General features: G+C 43.6%; 1 protein-coding gene across 2 annotated transcripts in view; it reads left to right on the top strand.

Moving 5' to 3' along the window:
• ERC2 (ELKS/RAB6-interacting/CAST family member 2) overlaps nt 1-19,136 on the top strand; it is a 768,095-nt gene that overhangs the window by 582,214 nt on the left and 166,745 nt on the right. For both annotated transcript variants that reach the window (XM_054977161.1, XM_054977162.1), the window contains one exon: nt 6,088-6,244. In XM_054977161.1, coding sequence (XP_054833136.1) covers nt 6,088-6,244 — 157 coding nt within the window. The remainder of the gene's footprint in view (nt 1-6,087; nt 6,245-19,136) is intronic.

The raw sequence follows: 19,136 nt of genomic DNA, 5'->3' as shown, positions 1-19,136 counted from the left end.
AGACCCCATGTCCCCATGAGGCACCCTCTGCGCTCCTGGGAGGGAGCACCAGTCCAGATCTGTCTGCACTCCCAGCCAAATATGCAGAGTTTCAGGATGTATTCCAAGAGAAAGGCGCCAACCGGTTGCCCCCACACCGACCATGTGATTGCGCCATCCACCTTATTCCTGATGCCCCCTTGCCCACTGGGCGGTTGTATTCCCTATCAGAACCTGAGCAAAAAGCCCTACAAGAGTTTTTGGCCAAGAATTTGCAAAGAGGATTCATCCGTCCATCCACTTCCCCTACCTCAGCCCCTGTCTTGTTTGTAAAAAAGAAATCCGGGGAATTGTGCCTATGTAATGATTACCGGGCCCTCAATCGCATCACCATCAGGGACCGCTACCTACTGCCACTGATCCCAGAACTACTGGACCGATTACGGGAGGCCCAAAGGTACACCAAGCTCGATCTACGAGGCGCCTACAATTTGGTGCATATACGCCCTGGAGATGAGTGGAAGACGGCGTTTGGTACCCGGTATGGCCAGTATGAGTACTTAGTCATGCCCTTTGGCCTCTGTAATGCCCCAGGTGTGTTCTAGCGCTTCATGAATGATGTCTTCTGAGACTTGCTGGATCTCTTTGTGATAATTTACCTTGATGACATCCTGATCTTCTCCCTGGACCCCGCTGAACACACCAAACATGTTCGGGCTGTCCTCAAACGCCTGAGGCAACATGGCTTGTATGCTAAGTTGGAGAAGTGTGCATTTGACTTAGACACTGTAGAATTTCTAGGGCATCTCATCACCCGACGGGGCATAAAGATGGATCCCCAAAAGGTGGAGGAGGTGCTGTCTTGGCAGGCACCTCGAAATCGGAAAGATATTCAGAGGTTCCTTGGCTTCGCCAACTACTATCGGCAATTCATCCCAAACTTTGCCCTCCTAACAGTGCCCCTCACCAAGTTGCTATGGCCCCGAGAACCCTTCCACTGGACAGTAGAAGCGCAACAGGCCTTCCAGCAGCTAAAAACCCGGTTTGCAACGGAACCGCTCCTACGTTACCCAGACCCAAGCTTACCCTTTGTGGTTGAGACTGATGCTTCCAGTGTCGCAATTGGCGCTGTGTTATCCCAGCAAGACACTGCCACGGGCCCTCTACGACCCTGTGCCTACTACTCCCGGCAACTCAACGCAGCCAAAAAAAAACTACACTACCTGGGAGAGGAAGCTCCTGGCGATTAAATCAGAGTTTGATTTCCAATGCCCCGCCACCTCGCTCCAAGAAGGAACTGCAAGCCTTCTTGGGGCTCCTGAACTTTTACCATGCCTTCCTGCCGCACAAGGCATCACTGGCGGAACCCTTGCACCGCCTCCTGGAGAAAAACGCCAAGTGGACGTGGGACCGAAGGCACGCCCGCGCATTCGCAGCGGTCAAAGAGCTCCTGTCATCCAAGGCCATGCTGACACATTTCGACGAGAGCAAGCCACTCATCCTTGCCAGCGATGCTTCACCGTATGGGATTGGCGCTGTGCTAAGCCACCGGATGCCAGACGGCAGGGAGGCCCCTATCGCCTACTTCTCATGATCCTTGTCGCGAGCTGAGAGGAACTACACACAGATTGACAAGGAGGCCCTGGCGCTGGTCGCGGGAGTCAAGAAGTTCCACGACTACGTCTATGGGCTGCCGTTCAAGATAACCACGGACCACAAGCCTCTCCTCAGCCTCTTAGCAGCAGACCGGCAAACTCCGTAGGTGATGTTGCCCCGGATGCTGCGTTGGTCGGTGTTCCTGTCCGCCTATGACTAGCAGCTGTCATACAGGCCTGGGAAGGCCATTGGGCATGCTGATGCCCTCAGCCGCCTGCCATTGCCGGAGCCTGCCGAGGACCCCTCTCTGGCTCACGGGGTCATGCAGATCGAGGACTTGCCTCAGCCCCCCCTTGTGGCTGCGGACATAGCGGCGCACTCAGCCAAGGACCCCACCATCTCCCAGGTCCTCAACTGGGTGTGGAGGGGGTGGCCAGCGGGGGAAGCTGAATTCGAGCTCCGACCATTTCGCTCCCGCCAACATGAACTGTCAGTGCACAAGGGGTGTCTACTCTGGGGGAGCAGGGTCATCGTTGCCCCCAAGCTGTGCCAGCAGGTACTTGAGGCGCTGTACGTGGGGCACCCAGGGATAGTGAAGATGAAGGCTCTGGCCCACAGCTATGTGTGGTGGCCGGGAATAGACATGGAAGTGGAAAGATGGGTCCACACGTGCCAGCCTTGCCAAGAAGCCCGGCCCGAAATGCCGCAAGCACCAGTGCGAGCCTGGGAGACAACGCGAACGCCATGGTCATGACTCCACATAGACTTTGCGGGCCCCTTCCAGGGACACACTTTCCTAGTCGTTGTGGACTCCTACTCCAAGTGGCTGGAAGTCGTTCCAGTATCAGCCATGACCATGGGAGTTGTCATCCACGCCCTGCGGCGCTTAATCGCGACACACGGACTGCCGGACACCATCATGTCAGACAACGCCGCCCAGTTCACGTTGTGGGAATTTCAAACATTCCTGGAGAACAATGCTATCTGGCATGTCACCTCAGCGCCATTCCATCTCTCCATTAAAGGGGAAGTGGAACACATGGTGAGATCCGCAAAGGAGTCACTGCGCAAGCTCGGCCATGGGGACTTTAGTCAGCGTCTGGCGGAGCTCTTACTGCGTCAACACATCCTCCCCCACGCCACGACGGGTCGGAGCCCGGTGGAGCTGCTAATGGGGCGGAGGTTGACCACCCTATTGGATCAGCTGCACCCAGATTTTGCACCCGACGCCAAGGGAGGGACAGAGGCGCCTGACCCGCCCTGAGCATTCCAGCCAGGCGACCTGGTGTATGCCAGGAATTACGGATCTGGGCCAGTCTGGATGCCGGCAACCGTCGCCAGGACCACCGGACCCATCTCCTACGAAGTAGCTGATTCCGTGGGCAAGATTTACCGCTGGCACATCGACCAGCTGCGGAAGCGATGGCCACAACGAGAGCCAGAACGGGATGGTAACTTGCCCCCTTGTTATGCAGGGATTGGGGAGGTAGCGGGCGCGGCGGGTGCGGCTACCGAGAGCCACCGGGAGGGGCTACGGGAAGGCCGTGACCAGTGCCAGCTACCAGCAGCACCCGGCGCCGCGGGTGCCACCGAGACAGATCCCTCCAGCACCGCAGTGGAGCCTGCAACTGAGGTCGAGGGCCCGGCCGCAGGGAACCAGGACACAGAAGGTTTGCACAGGTCCCAGCGGGTTTGTCAGCCGCCGGTCTTTCTGGGGTACTATGTTTGGAGCGGGGCGCCCCAAGCTTAGGGGAGAGCAGTATTATGTATTGGCCTAGCTTCAAGGGAAACAAGGCTCCTCAGTTAGCCAATCCTATTAGGAATTGGGATATCAGCAACCAATCGTCAATCTCTTGGACGTGAGCCAATTGCAATCAAGTAAACATGTTGCCCTTTGTCTAGTGCATGCAAATGAAGCATCCTAGGGCAGCCAATTGCAATCCAGTAAACATGTTGCCTTTTGTCTAGTGCATGCAAGTGAGGGATCCTAGGGTCCGTGTTCTTATTGGGCAGTTACGGATATGGGGTGGAGTTGGGAGTGTATATATTGTGGCCCCCTCGGGGGCCTGTTGTTCTTCTCTTGTACCAATAAACGATGCTATGAGCTGAAGTCACTGTCTGGCTGAATCACTTGCGGGGCCTACCCCAGTACTTAATAGCCTGGTAGAGTAAGCAAGGGATGAGAGGAGGAACAAGGTGGAGCAACCCCCTACCTCACCCATTCTGAGGCCTGGGGAAGCCCTCCCCATGCACCCAACAGGATGGCTAAAGGCCGAGCAGAGGGCACCAAGGAGGTGGCAGCCTACATCTTCCTGTTACAGAATCTTTCTGTAATATGAAGTTGTAACCATTTAGTCATCCAAGTATTTGTGTCTGCTCTCTTTATTCTGAATCTGTTTGCAGTGGTCACTTAGCAACAGCCTGGACAGCTTCATAGCAAAAATAGCTATGAAAAAATATGGGAAAACTGCATTAGTATCAAACTGAATCTTTTCTGGCCATATCATATTACTTTACAAGTAATATTACTGTGTCAAATTTATTTCCCTTGGATGTATCTTCAAAATGTTTTATTTTGCTTATTGCTAGTTTTTTTAAATTGAAAGTAAACTTTCACAACGTCTGGATTTTCGTTATTATCAATAAATGCATATTAATGTATAAAGTGGTAACTGCAATATCAAGCAAAAAAAATTCTAAACTTCCTGCAAATAGTTTTGTAACAAGCATCATGTCTCCTTCCTTCCTCACAAAATCTAAGAGGGTAAGTGTCCCTTACTTTTACACTTGGATAAAAGGGAATGGAGAAGTTGCTTTGTGCTAAGAATCTGCTTTTGGCAAAAGCACTCCCAATTTGCCCTCTCTCCCTGCAGTTGACCTGTTAGATGAAATAGTAGATGTGTGTATGATTCTAGGCATGCCTTCTCCAAAGATCAACATTTGTACACACTTTAGTCACCTTTTATACGTAGTGCTATTGACATTAACCAGAGAGGCCAGCTTGACAGCACTGTACTTTAACACCAGCTAGAGGGTTGCTTTACTCTACTTGCATGGTTTATCTAAAAGGATTCAGCACAAAAATCACAAGCCTATTTGTTTTCCATCTAAGAGAATTCTCTTCACAGCATACTATCCTGTAAGGTAACAGGATTACTATGAACATTGAAATTGACATAACTCTGAAAGCAAGGTCTAATGTCTACTCTCTTCCTATGTTTTCAAAGTCATTCCTCTTCCATGTACAGATGTGTACAAGAGAGGAAATGACAGACCAGCAGGGGTACTTGCAGTCTAGGCAGGGGGACTGAGAGGTATGCAGGGAAATTGTGTTTTTTAATCATACACTCTTAAAACCACCCTCAAGCCTAGGGGAACAGAGAGCTTTACATATATGCTCCCTTCATGCAGTCAATAAATAATGGCAGCAGAGAAGAGTATACAAATATGAGCCCATAGAGGTTGTTCTCTTCCTTTCAGCATGGGTCCCAAGGTAGGATGGAAGAACTGGGCTTGGAGGATGTGCAACTTAAGGTATGCATCCTCTGAAATGGGTTCTTTCCCCAACCTGCATAAGATTATTTGAGTAGCAAAGGTGGGGATGGGAAGAATGCATGAAATTGCTGTCTCCAGACAGATCCATTCAGCTGAAAAACCCATCCATAGTGTGAAGACTGTGCTAACTGTACTGATTCTGGTTCTTGTCTACTGCCTATTTGACCTTTTGCCTTGCCTCTGCCCTGGACTGCCTTGCCTTGTAGATTCTTAGCTTCTGGCACTGACGTCACTGGTGTTACATCCACAGACTCCTCACTTATCTCTGTCTACCTGACGGATGTGATTTTGGACTCTCTCATACAGTCTTACCCATTACCAACTGCTGCACCTGACACTACCACAGAAAAGGCCAATGATTGCACTGAGGGCAAGTTTACAATTCTCATTCTCCAAGCAAATTTTCCATTCCCTAAGGTTACATTCTCTCAGCGTCCAGTCCAAAAATCTGTTTGCAGTGTTTAAAATATCAGACTTCTGGATGAGGACAGAATTGGCATTGTAGGGACTTCCTAAGGGAGGGAGGCATTACTGATAGTTCTGTATCTATGGTCCTGGAAGGATGCAGCTTTGCTGAGATAGGGAAATTTTAAAGCTGGAACACCATGGACATGTGCACAAGCAAACACATTCCCTCCCCCCCTCAGTCAGAGGCCTGCTGATCTTCCTTGCTCTCTTCCCCAGCATTTGCTCTGTCAGTGGTCACTTCACTGCTACAAGCATATGCATTTGTAAATACAAGATGGTATTTAGAGCATGTGGTCTACAGTTACTAAGAAACAAAAACAACTTTCTGTTGCTTGAAATTACCACCGAAATGCCCATTGAGCTGTTAGTAACACCTGGTATGAATTTCTTTTAATACAGGCAGAATATTGATCTAATCGATAGTTCACTGGTCATTCATTTGTAAATGACCATCCTGACCATCTCTGACCATCTCTGCTTTTTAGTTAGAAGAACTAAGGAATGCACTGGATAAGACCAGACAAGAACTGGACGCCACCAAAGCACGCCTTGGTTCAACCCAGCAGTCCTTGGCTGAGAAAGAAGCACATCTGGCCAATTTAAGAATAGAAAGAAGAAAACAGCTAGAAGAGATACTGGAAATGAAGTAAGTACATTTACACCTTTTGACAAGATCCGAAGATGCTTGTGTTACGTTATTTTCTGTTTCCTACAATATATTCTGCTTTAACTATTCTGTTTCAAGTACCAAATTTCCATCCTTCGTAGGCAAAATTGAAACCTGACAGATCAGCTCAAGCATTGCTCATGGGTTTGTTATCTGTTAGCTGTTTAGATGCACAGAGTAACCACTTTATTTATTTAGCCTAGATATTTCAATCCTCCCTTCCTGATTTTTAAAACAGTTTCCAATTTATCACATTTAAAACAATCAGTGTACCTCCTTAGAGGAAAGGCGGTGATAAAAATAAGAAAGAAAATCTAGCAATAAAATAAAGAAAAACTTTTCTAAAATAATGAATAAACCAAATTAAGTTAAAGCATAGTACCTTACCTTATCTGGCACCTAAACATGATGATGTAGGCAGCAGGTAAGCTTGAGCAGGGAGGGTGGCAGGTATTTGCCCTGTCAGCTACCCACCTGACCTCTTACAATGGAGAGTGCACACTGAAACACATATGATGTAGATCTTAACTGATAAACAGATGTTTAAAAATCTTATTCAAATGCCTCATTATCCTGTGCTACAGTCCTCCTATATAGAGTTTTTTCCAGGCTACAGTTGCAAATGTGAGCAATGTCTTTAAACACAAAGTAAACTCCACCAGGAGAGATGCCTTCCCAGATGACAGTAGTACAAGCTCAGTGGCTGTTGGCTAGTATATAATCTGGGAAGGACCCCTCAGTTGTTTTTCGCTAATTTCACTCGTTGAAAAAATCATCTCCTGCAGTCTCATTTTTATATATATATCTGTATATATATCTGTACTAAAATTTCAGTCTCATATATATATATATATATGAGCTGGCAAACTTGACCTTCATGTATTATGTCTAGTGCAAGATCATGTTCCTGAGGAATGCCATAACTGTTTTAGTGAGGGATGGTGGAAAAAAGATAAATAATACAGTTATTTGTTGTTTTATTGATCTGTAATAATATATTTTCCATAAGAAATTAACAGTTAGGAAGATCACAATTTGTGAAAAGTTATAAGTATCCCATACTATCAACATGCCTGTTCTTAGGGAACTAGAAAAGAACAGAAGGACATAATTTAATCAAATTTATTTCCTACCATAAAGATAAATATGTATAGTTATAATATTATATTTGTGATGCAATCTTTGATATAGATGGCCTTCTTGGCGAGAATGAGCCCAGTATATGACTGAAAGAAAGAATAACAGCAAATTAAGAAGACATTGCTTTGAATATGAACTAAAAATATGCAAGGCATTTGAAATTCTTGATTGATTCCTTGGCTATACAGATTTATTCTATATAAATCAATAATTAATTGCCTGATATAGAATGTGTGCATATAATAGGTGAATTTCTAATTACATTTTAAATGTTAACTATGTAGAAACTTTGAAAATCTAAGTGGTATGATGAAAGCATGAGGGTTAGGGGATCCATAGAAGTAATCAACAATATAAATAAAACATTTAGGGAACCATCCTAAGCAGGTCTACTCAGAAGGAAGTTCAATTTTATTCATTGGAACTTACTCCCAGGAGAATGCTCTATTGCGTTGTTAGTTTATGTTTTCTTACATACTTTTTCTCTAGTTTGTATGGATTCTGGTAAATGAAGTTCTAAGACTAAAGACAATAAACATCATTTTTTTTTGCCTAGCACCCAAAGAGCTCCCTTGTAAGTACTCAAAGCTAGTAATCACCTGGTAAGATGTTGACTGGCAGGCGGGTCAGTCAATTTCGGGATCCGATCCCCATGCGGGCCATTGCTCCTTGTCACTGTAACCAATAAAGTTGTGGCCTTGTTAACTCCAGCCCTCGTCTCTTGTGTTTTGTTTTGCGCCGCTCCGGGCCTCGGCCGGCGGCTCTTATCGCTGGGCTGCAACTAGCTTGCCTTGTGCCCTTAGAAGGATGCTGAGAAGCATGTGTCCAAAGCCAGCTTCAGAAAGCTGCACTAGTTCTACAATTTTTTAGTTTCTAATCAATGGCTTAGATCCATGGAGGATTTTTTTTCAGACAGAATGACTTCTTCCTGTGGAGCCTGACTCACCTCCTCCTACCACTGCAGGCCAAAATATTTCCCGAAATGCTGTTCCTGAGGGATCACTGACCTTCAAAGGCTTTTGTCCTTGGTGCAGTTCCCACCAAGTCTGTGCTCTGAGAGACTGGCAAAACCATTGAGTGAAGCAGTCCAGGGAGAAAGTGCCTATTGTGGTGGACTCAAAGTTTGCTTAATGATGTCAGGGAACAATAACAGAGCAGCGAAGGTCCTCCATCCCAATATCATTCAAGCTGGTGTTAGAAGTCTCACTAATGAATTAGTTTGTTGAAAGTTTGCCAGTGCTGGTATGCACACGTGCCTTTTGGATAAAAATACTATATCTGACTGGAGAAACTTCATTGGCAGCAGCAAAAGGGGAAAAGTAGATGGCACTGTGGTGGAATGTGCTTCTAGACAGGAAAAAAAGACGATTCTCTTTTATTGTTCTTTGCATAGGGACTATATATTATTGGACAGTACTTAATTATCACTGCTAAGGGCTAATATGGCATTAGTTAAAACAAGTGGGGAACCCACAAAGACTTCTGGAGATCAATTCATTATTCCCTGTATCCTCTTCTTCACAATGTTTCCTCTTTCTCTCCTCCTGGAAGCCCTCATATCATCTCCCCTTTCCATGCTTCCTTCTGTCTTTCCTACCCACCAGACAACCTTTCTTTTATCTGTTCCTCTACCCTGTTTTCAGCCACATTATTTATTTACATTTATACCTTTCTCCCCAATGGGCCCCCAAAGCAGCTTACAATATTCTTCTTCCTCCATTTTATCATCATGACAAACCTGTAAGGTAAATTAGGCTGAGGGAGAGTAACTGGTTCAAGGTCACCCAGCAAGCTACCATGGCAAAATGGGGATTTGAACCTGGGTCTCCCAGATCCTAGTATGAAACTCTAACCTCTACACCCGATTGGTTTTCAAATGGTATCAAAGTGAAAAGTGGTAGATATGAATGTGGGATAGCTTTTTCCTTCTCCGATATTTATAATTCTGTGATGAGAATTTATTCAGTTTTATTTATTCTAAGGTGGTACAGAATGAGGCTGTTTCATGACCCCTGGGATAGTCTGGCATACTGTATTGTTTTAATTAATTTTTAGTAACCTATATAAACTGTGATAAGTTTTATTTATTTATTTTTTAATACTTTGTCAAGCCACAAATACCTGCTTTTAACTATTACAGTGTCTTGCCTGCAAAGAGGTCACTGGATGGACACTGCTAGATCTGAATTAATTTAGAGCAATTTTGAATATTAGTATAATCATTTTATACGTATATATTATATATAAACAGACCACAACAAAGGGAAAAAGTTATGTCTCATGCTATTTAATTGCAATTTAGATTTTATATATTTGCCATTGTATTATTGAATTCTGCTGAAAGAATATATTTGTAACTGTTGGCTTAAATCAAATATGCATGAATTGTGTATTTAAGAGCTTTCATTATGATTTCCTATGCTTATATTATGTCAGAGCCTTGAACCTAGTGTTCTCTTCTAACCTTCTTTGGCTCATATTGCTAAGATCCATCATAATTTACTGTATATAATCAGTTGTCAGGTTTAAGACAACTGCTTCAATTGTCATAACAATTTTAAAAAGCATGGAATTAGTTTAAGGCAGTGGCTCTCAAACTTTCAGGTTACTTTCCTGCTCACCAGTATAACACATGGGAATCTGATATCAGTTAACTCTGAACCACTTAGTATTTTATTTTTCATGTTTAGCATTTATAAATATAAAGCATTACTAAACAATAAACTGTGCAAAATGGCCATGGAATACAGAGACAAACCCAAATTTGCCATTGAGCCTCCAAGAGCCTCACTTGAGTTCAACCTGTTCCAACTCCTGGCCTTAACCTGTAAGAGTCACAAAAATTTAGACTGTAAAGAAGAGGCATCTTAATTTAGCAATTGTTAGCTGATCCTTTTTGCTGAGATATTAGACAGTAAAAATATTTTCTATGTAGGAATGTATCAGGGAAAGTAGTTTGATAGAGCGGTATCCATCTTCTTGTATATTGATTGCTACTATAATGTAAAAAAGGAAAAATAGAAGGTATTTATTTGTTTGTTTGTTTGTTTATTGTTCGCCTTTCTCAAGACAGATTACATAGAGTAAGTCAATATGAACAAGAGTAAGTCAATATGAATAACAGGATGGGACATCTAATAAACAACACAATAGAATTTGTGCTGTAGAATTCTGGAACCAACCAGAAATCTGAAAACAAAACTGAAGCGAAGCATAAGCATTGACGTGATGTGTTAAACAGTCCAAAAATTACATAGTAAGATCCTACTTATAGCAACAGACAGTATGAGCTATATACAGTAGTACAGAGACCACAGTCCCTAACACTTTACCCAAGAAGCTTTCTAAACCATTGTCTAAACCATTTCTAAACCATTATTATCTGTGCAGAGAAGCACTCTTTAATAATTCAGTTTTGCATAGTTTGTGGAAGGCCAGGAGAGTGGGAGACTTCCTGACATCATCAGACCCCATAAAGTGGGGGCCACGATGGAGAAAATGTGTATGGGCACGTGTTGATTTCACCCATTTGCAGGTTTACATCTGCAGAAGGCTCTGCTCAAAGGAGCAAAGCTGTCCTAGCTGAGCATAGAGAGAGAGGTAGTCTTGCAGATATTAGGGCTAAGGGCATGAAGGCCTTTGTATATAACTAACACCTTAAATTGAGCCTGGTAACTGATAGGCAGCCAATGGAGTGACTGCAGAATGACAGTAATATGTCATTCTGCAGTGGATGTCAGGAGGCAGAAAACAATTTGTTCTGCTAATGGAAACCATTTGTAAACAGAAACCAAATTTTAGATCCAACCCTTCGTCTGTGTAGGAGATTCTTTTCTGTGGATTAATTTAATGATTCTGGTATATCATATAAAGACTCACAACCATGCAGGCAAGGTCAATCACATGAGTATTTCCCTCAGAATATGTTGGGGTTGCCAGCTCTGGCTTGAAAAATTCCTGGAGATTTTCTTTTTTGCAGCGGTGGGGGGACTCCGAAAGGCAAAGTTTGGGGAGGGGAGAGATCTTAGCAGGGATATGAAATCATAGAGTTCACCCTCCAAAGTTGCCATTTTTCCAGCAAAACTGTACATCAAACATCAAACTTGAAGTCTTAATACAGGAAGGGAACTATGACATAGTAGGCATTACTGAAACTTGATGGGATGAGACACACAATTGGAATATTAGGACTGAAGGGTAAAACTTGTTTAAAAGGAATAGACTAATAAGGAAGGGTGGAGGAGTAGCAATATATGTCAAGGATGTATATACTTGTGAGGAAATACCTGAATCTGAGCATGGAAGGTTAGATGAGAGCCTCTAGGTAAAAATAAAAGAAGAAATAATAGTGATATTATGATGGGGGTCTGCTACAGACCACCAAGCCAGGCAGAGGACTTGGATGATAAAATTTTCATCTTGGGAGATTTCAATTACCCTGATATCTGCTGGAAGTCAAACTCGGCTAAAAACATAAAGTCTAATAAATTCCTGATTTGTCTTGCTGACAACTTCATCCTCCAGAAAGTAGAGACAGAAACAAGGGTTTTTGCTATTTTGGACTTGATTCTTACCAATAGCGAAGAAATAGTTGATGAGGTAAAAGTAGTGGGCACTAGGAGTGTGCAAAAAAGCAACAACACCGGTTTCCCACTTGGGAAAACCCATAGCTGAAAAAAGAGTCTTGTTTGACCCGCTTCGGTGTGCTCCATAAAGATTCGGAGCACACCGACAAACTCTCCCCCCCTGTTGCTTATTTCACCTGATGGGAGGGGAGGAGGGGACCCCTCCTTCCCCTCCCATTGGGTGAAATAAGCGGCAAGGGGGGAGTTCAAACCCCACCAGAGCAGATCAGCTGCTTGGCGGGGTTTATGGCAGGCCCTTTATACTCCATCTGGGTCGCGGGGGAAATCCCCCTGTGACCCAGGTGATGCATGGAAGGGCCCTTTCACTGGTGCTTGCAATGTAAGTGGTGGTGAAAGGGCCCTTTAAACTCCATCTGGGTCACAGGGGAACCCCCCCCCCTCGACCCAGGTGAAGTGTGGAAGGGCCCTTTCCTGCTGGCTGGAGGGAGAGGGGAGAGTTTAAGGGGTAAAACACTCCCTGTGCTGCTTGCAAACGGTGCAGGGAGCATTCTTCCTTCAAACTTTTCCCCTTTCCAGCTGGCTGGAGGGAGGGGGCAGTTCAAAGGGGAAAACGCTCCCCACGCCACTTGCAAATGGCATGGGGAGCATTCTTCCCTTCAAACTCTCCCCCTTTCCAGCTGGCTGGAGGGAGGGGAGTTTAAAGAGTAAAACGCTCGGCATACTGTTTGCAAATGGCACGGGGAGCGTTTTCCCCTTTAAACTACCCCCCTCCAGCAGGTGCAGAAGGCTCTTTAAACTTCAGCTGGCCAGCTGAAGTTGAAAGGGCCCTGAAGCTTCCCAACAAGCAGCTGAGTCAGTTAACCCCTGACAAGCGGCTGAGTCGGGGGTGAAATGCCCCTCTCCGTGCCACTGTGCAGCAGCAGGGAAAAGGGCATTTCACCTTGCCAGGCTGCACTCAGCCACTTGTCAGGGAAACCCCTGACAAGTGACTGAGTCGGGGGTGAAATGCCCTTCTCCCTGCCGCTGCACAGCAGTAGGGAGAAGGGCATTTCACCACGGCAGGCTGCACTCAGCCGCTTGTCAGGGAAACCCCTGACAAGCGGCTGAGTCAGGGATTTAAATGTCCCTCTTCATGCCACTCCCCAGCAGCACGGAGAGGGAAATTTAAACTCTGGCAGGCTGCACTCAGCTGCTTATCAGGGAAACCCCTGACAAACAGCTGATCGGTGGTTTAACTGTCCCTCTCCCTCCCACTGCGCAGTGGTATGGAGAGGATAATTTCAACCCCTTGACCTGAAGCTTCCCAAAGTTACACAAATAGCTTCAGGAATCTTTGATTCGGAGTTTTCGAAACAGCCCCAGTATGCTGGGGCCATTTCAGAAATCCCAAATCTCTGCAAATCGGGTCCGATTTGGGTATTTTTCCCGAATTGGAAACACGAAGCTCACACCCCTCGTGGGCACCCTGGGTAGTAGTGACCATATAATTTTGGAGGTTAAGATCTAGGGTAAGGGAAAAGCTAAACAGTCAGAAAAACTCATGGAAAAATGAGTTCCAAATGGGGTGAAGTTTCTTAAAAGTGAGATGTTGAAGGCACAATTACAAACTATTCCAATGCTAAAGAAAAATGGGAGGAACCTAAAGAAGCCAGGGTGCCTCCATAAACAACTTTCTAAAGAACTGAAAATTTAAAAAGACACATTTAAGAAATGGAAGGAGGGCTGTATAACCAAGGATGAATATAAACAACTTGCCAATGCTTGGAGAGTGAGTATTAGAAAGGCTAAAGCTCAATATGAGCTGAGGATAGCAAGAGATGCTAAACACAACAAAAAAGGGTTCTTTGGTTATGTTCAGAGCAGGAGAAATGATAAGGAAGTATTATGCCCGGTGCAGGGAGAGAAAAGTGAGGTTTTAACAGGTGATAAAGAGAGGGCAGATAAAGGTGATAAAGAGAGGGCAGAACTACTCAATTTTTGCTTTGCCTCGGTCTTCACTTACAGGGGGAACTGTGCTCATCCTGGCAAAAAGGGAATACATGAGGAAGAAATGTAATTGCAGCCTAGGATAAACATTGGGGTGGTACGTAAACACCTAGCCTCTTTAAATGAAATCAAGTCCTCGGGACCAGATGAATTGCATCCTAGGGTACTAAAAGAACTTGCAGATGTCATTGTGGAGCCTCTGTCTATAATCTTTGAGAATTCTTGGAGTACATGTGAGGTGCCATAAGATTGGAGGCAGGCAAATGTTGTCCCTACTGTATCTTCAAGAAGGGGAAAAAAGGAGGAGCCAGGTAATTATCGACCTATCAACTTGACGTCCATACCTGGAAAGGTCCTGGAACAACTCTTCAAACAATCAATCCTTGAGCATTTAGAAAAGACAGCTGTGGTTACTAAGAGCCAGCATGTGTTACTCAAGAACAAGTCATGTCAGACTAACCTTATCTCCTTTTTTGAGAGAGTTACTACTTTGGTGGATCAGGGGAATATTTTGGACATAGTTTATTGTGGTTTCAATAAGGCTTTTGATAAGGTTCCATGTGATATTCTGATTGACAAGTTGCCCATGTATAGTTTAACTTCTTTATAAATGGTTGTTGTGGATTTTCCGGGCTGTATAGCTGTGGTCTTGGCATTGTAGTTCCTGATGTTTCGCCAGCAGCTGTGGCTGGCATCTTCAGAGGTGTAGCACCAAAAGACAGAGATCTCTCAGTGTCACAGTGTGGAAAGATGTTGGCAGGTCATTTATATCTACTCAGGAGGGTTGGGGTTGGGCTGAGTCATCCTGTAAGAGTTTCCCAGGGTGTGGAATGCTAATGGAGGGAGGCTTCACTGTATCCTGAGGAGGTTCTTTTACATATGGATTGGTGCTTGATGTGCTAATCTTCTCTGCAGGGCTATTGTCGGGTATAGAGTGTTTTGTTAGCCTGGTGTTTTTCAGGACTGGAAACCATGCTCTATTCATTCTTAAAGTCTCTTCTTTCCTGTTGAAATTGTGCTTATGCTTGTGAATTTCAATGGCTTCCCTGTGCAGTCTGACAAAGTAGTTGGAAGTGTTGTCAAGTATTTTAGTGTCCTGGAATAGGATACTGTGTCCTGTTTGAGTTAGGCTATGTTCAGCCACTGCTGATTTTTCAGGATGGCCAAGTCTGCAGTGTCTTTCATGTTCTTTGTCATGTTCTTTGTCCATATGCAAAAGAACCTCCTCAGGATACAGTGAAGCCTCCCTCCATTAGCATTCCACACCCGGGGAAACTCTTACAGGATGACTCAGCCCAACCCCAACCCTCCTGCGTAGATATAAATGACCTGCCAACATCTTTCCACACTGTGACACTGAGAGATCTCTGTCTTTTGGTGCTACACCTCTGAAGATGCCAGCCACAGCTGCTGGCGAAACATCAGGAACTACAATGCCAAGACCACGGCTATACAGCCCGGAAAATCCACAACAACCATCATTCTCCAGCCATGAAAGCCTTCGACAATATATTCTTTATAAATGACTTGGATGAAGGAATAGAGGGGATGCTCATTAAATTTGCAGATGATACTAAATTGGGAGGAGTTGCAAACACAGTAGATGACAGAAGCAAGATTCAAGGTGATCTTGACAGGCTGGAAAACTGGGCTAAAACTAACAAATGAATTTCAGCAGCGATAAATATGAAGTTCGGCATTTAGATAGGAAAAAGCAAAGGCACACATAGGATGGGTGAGTCCTGCCCTGGCAGTAGTACATGTGGAAAGGATCCAGGGGTCTTAGTAAATCATACGTTGAATATGAGTCAACAATGTGATGGTGTAGCTAAAAAGGCAAATGAGATTTTAGGCTGTATCCACAGAAGTATAGTGTCAGACCATGTGAGGTGATAGTATTGCTTTACTGTGCTTGGCTAAGAAATATACAGCTGTCGCAAAGGGACGCCTATATGTGGCTTTTATGAATTTACAGACTGCTTTACTGTGCTCTGGTTAGATCTCATTTAGAGTACTGCATATAGTTTAGGACACCACAGTTTAAGAAGGATGTTGAAAAGCTGTAACATGTCTGAGGAGGGCAACAAAGATGATGAGGGGTGGGAGACCAAGTCTTATGAGGAAAATTGAAAGCGCTAGGTATGATTATCCTGGAGAGGAGGTAACTGAGAGGTGATATGATCACCCTATTCAATTATCTGAAGGACTGTCACAGGGGATGGAGCGGAGTTGTTTTTTGTTGCCCCAGTGTTGGACCAGAAACAACAGGTTAAAATGAAAGGAAAAGAGTTTTCAGCTAAACATTAGGAAGAACTTCCTGATAGTTAGAGCAGTTCCTCAGTGGAGCAGTCTTCCTCAGGAGGTGGTAGGCTCTTCTTCCTTGGAGATATTTAAGAAGAGGCTAGATGGTCATCTGACAGCTATGATGATTCTCCAATTTAATATAAATGTACACAGATCAAGAGAGGGAGTGCATGAAGGGGTGAGCCAGTGCTTGGCTTTCATGGCCCTTTCTTATATGCTCAGGGTAATGCCAATTGCCACTTCAGGGTCAGGAGCGAATTTTCCTCCAGGCCAGATTGACTGGGGATCCTTGAGTTTTTTTGCCTTCCTCTGGGCATAGAACAGGGGTTACTGAGGGAGATAAGGGTGGGGGGCCCTGTGAATTTCCTGCATTGTACAGGGGGCTGTACTAGATTGCCCTTGGTGTCCCTTCCAGCTCTATGTTTCTGAAAGATCTCCAGGCCCCATGTAGAAGCTGACAACACTAGAACAGGAACTTTCTTGGTCATAAGAAAGACCTATGGTAAGTGATTAGGTCTGATCATGTGACCCTTGTCCTTTTATATGTGCTCTGATATGAACCCCAGAAAAACAGATTCACAGTGCTAGTGTAATGTTTAAAAGTTATTTTGTATCCCTAATGTGTTAGCATATATGTACAAGCAAAAACCACGGCAATACAGCCCGGAAAACCCCCAACAACCAAAAACCATTTCTTTAACAAGAAGTATCATTCAGTTTTTCTTCTTGTCACCATTAGTGTATGCAACTTGGTTGATTCACCTCAAACCGCCATAGTGCTAATAGAATGTTGCATGGTCTACATATGGTGCAAGAGCACTGATTATATAACTTGGCTGCTACTGATGCATGGATTTCCTGATGTAGTCTCTTTCTTTGATGGCAATGAAACCACTCCCTGCATGAATGGAAGCCTATTTCAGCTCATGTATAACTTTCTTTAAGACCCATTTTAGAAAACAAGGATATATATTCTACAAAGTATTTCCTTTGTTCTGTTGCATCTCTATTCTACATCTGTTGATCTTTATTCTACTCCAGCCAATACACTGAAAATTATAAGCAGATCTTGCTGAGTAAAAATTATCAACTGGAGAATCAGATATGCATTGGAAATAAATACTGACCCTGAAAACACATGATAAAGAAAATTTGTTATAAATTATTTCAGCAGCCAATTTCAGCAGCAGTGTTTTTGTTACAAGAATTATTTTCTTTATTGTGTGTGTGTGTGTGTGTGTGTGTGTGTGTGTGTATACACAAAGTTTTCATTTGGATTCTTCAGATCTTTACAGCATTAGCAAGTTGGTGTCAAAACATTACATCAAGGCATATGAATATATTTAAATACTTTTTGCAGTAAATAGGTATATTGATTAACAAAACCTACTCTTTAAAAAGAAGAACACATGGTTGGTTTTTTACAACCTGTGGTGTACTTTCATTTAATTGTAGGATCCATGCTGTGAGCATAGAGAGCCATATCCCAAATTAAATACAAACAAAACAGCAGGATGTTGATACAACTGTGACTTCCACAGGAAGTAGTTAGACTGGTAATGTGTACTCCTTGGAACTTTGGTGGAAAGTCTCCATGACTTCTATTTCTGCCCCGTAGATCTATACTGTAGCATGCCTTGACATAATGTTTTTGACACCAACTTGCTAGTGCTGTAAAGATTTGAAGAATCCAAATGAGAACATTGTACTTAAAAAAGCAAAGAGTTAAAAAAAAAGACAGAAGGCAATAACTTGCTCTTCTTTGAAAATAATTAGAGGGAACTATTTACTTTGAAATCTGCAGCAGTCAATTTGGTGCGAACTGCTTATTTTCTGCTCGTTCGTGAGCATCTGATTATCAGAATTAAAAATGTTTACCTATTATTCTTTAGCTTTACATTCCAAAATGATGTTTAAATTCTCATTACGAGAATAAAGCTAGAAAGTATGCCAGGGTTTTATTAGGATTATATTTTTAAATTAGTGTTTTATTCCAGGAGTAACCATTTCACTCAAAGTAAGGGCTAGCTCAGCAGCTTGTGCTTTATGCACTGAAACCAGTGTCCTCCCTTGTGTTGGTATCCACACATGGATACCATTGCCTCCCATCCCAAATGAAGATGGTAACCCATAAGGGAACCCTACTTGAGCTTAATTAGTTATGGCTGATCTAACAGCCCATGGCTATTATTTGGGCAAATCTACCTTGACTGCAAACTCAACCAGCAGTTTTTCTAGCTTTACTTACCCTTGCCTAAACATAAGCTGGGCTGAGAGATATGAAGCTTGTTACCTTCCCCCAACATGCTGCAAAAAGGGTTTGGTTAATGCAGAGATTTTTTTTTCTTAAAGTATGGAACAACTAGTAAGCCCACCCCACAATCATAGAACAGTCTGAAGTAAATAGAATACTTGACCAAATATCAATTATAAAGTTTTATCTGAACTGGGAGTGGTGCATAATGAAAATGTGAAAAACTGAATTCTAAAAACACTTTGGTTTGAAACAATCCATATGATTGTTATTTTCTGTGAAAGTAAGTAGTGTGATAATAGACATAACTAAATTATAATTTTTTATGGAATATAACTGGGACAATAACTGTATCACATTCTTGGAATGAGCTAGGTAAGTATGTAAGGGTCAACGAGATTAATAGTTTTATAGACCTCCAAAGATTCTCTTAGGCAATTTCCTCATAAATTATCTGCTCCAGGTTCAATGCTGTTGGAAAATAGGGTTTTTTTTCCTGCTTCCCCACAACATCATGGTACTTTTGTGCACCTCCCAGGTTTTTCATGACTTTTCGCTGATCTTTGTTAAACCTGCTTTGCTCCAACATTTTGGGAAAGAT

The sequence above is a fragment of the Eublepharis macularius genome, chromosome 4, assembly GCF_028583425.1.
Source record: "Eublepharis macularius isolate TG4126 chromosome 4, MPM_Emac_v1.0, whole genome shotgun sequence".
Classification (NCBI taxonomy): domain Eukaryota; kingdom Metazoa; phylum Chordata; class Lepidosauria; order Squamata; family Eublepharidae; genus Eublepharis; species Eublepharis macularius.
This window is presented reverse-complemented; position numbering and strand designations above follow the sequence as displayed.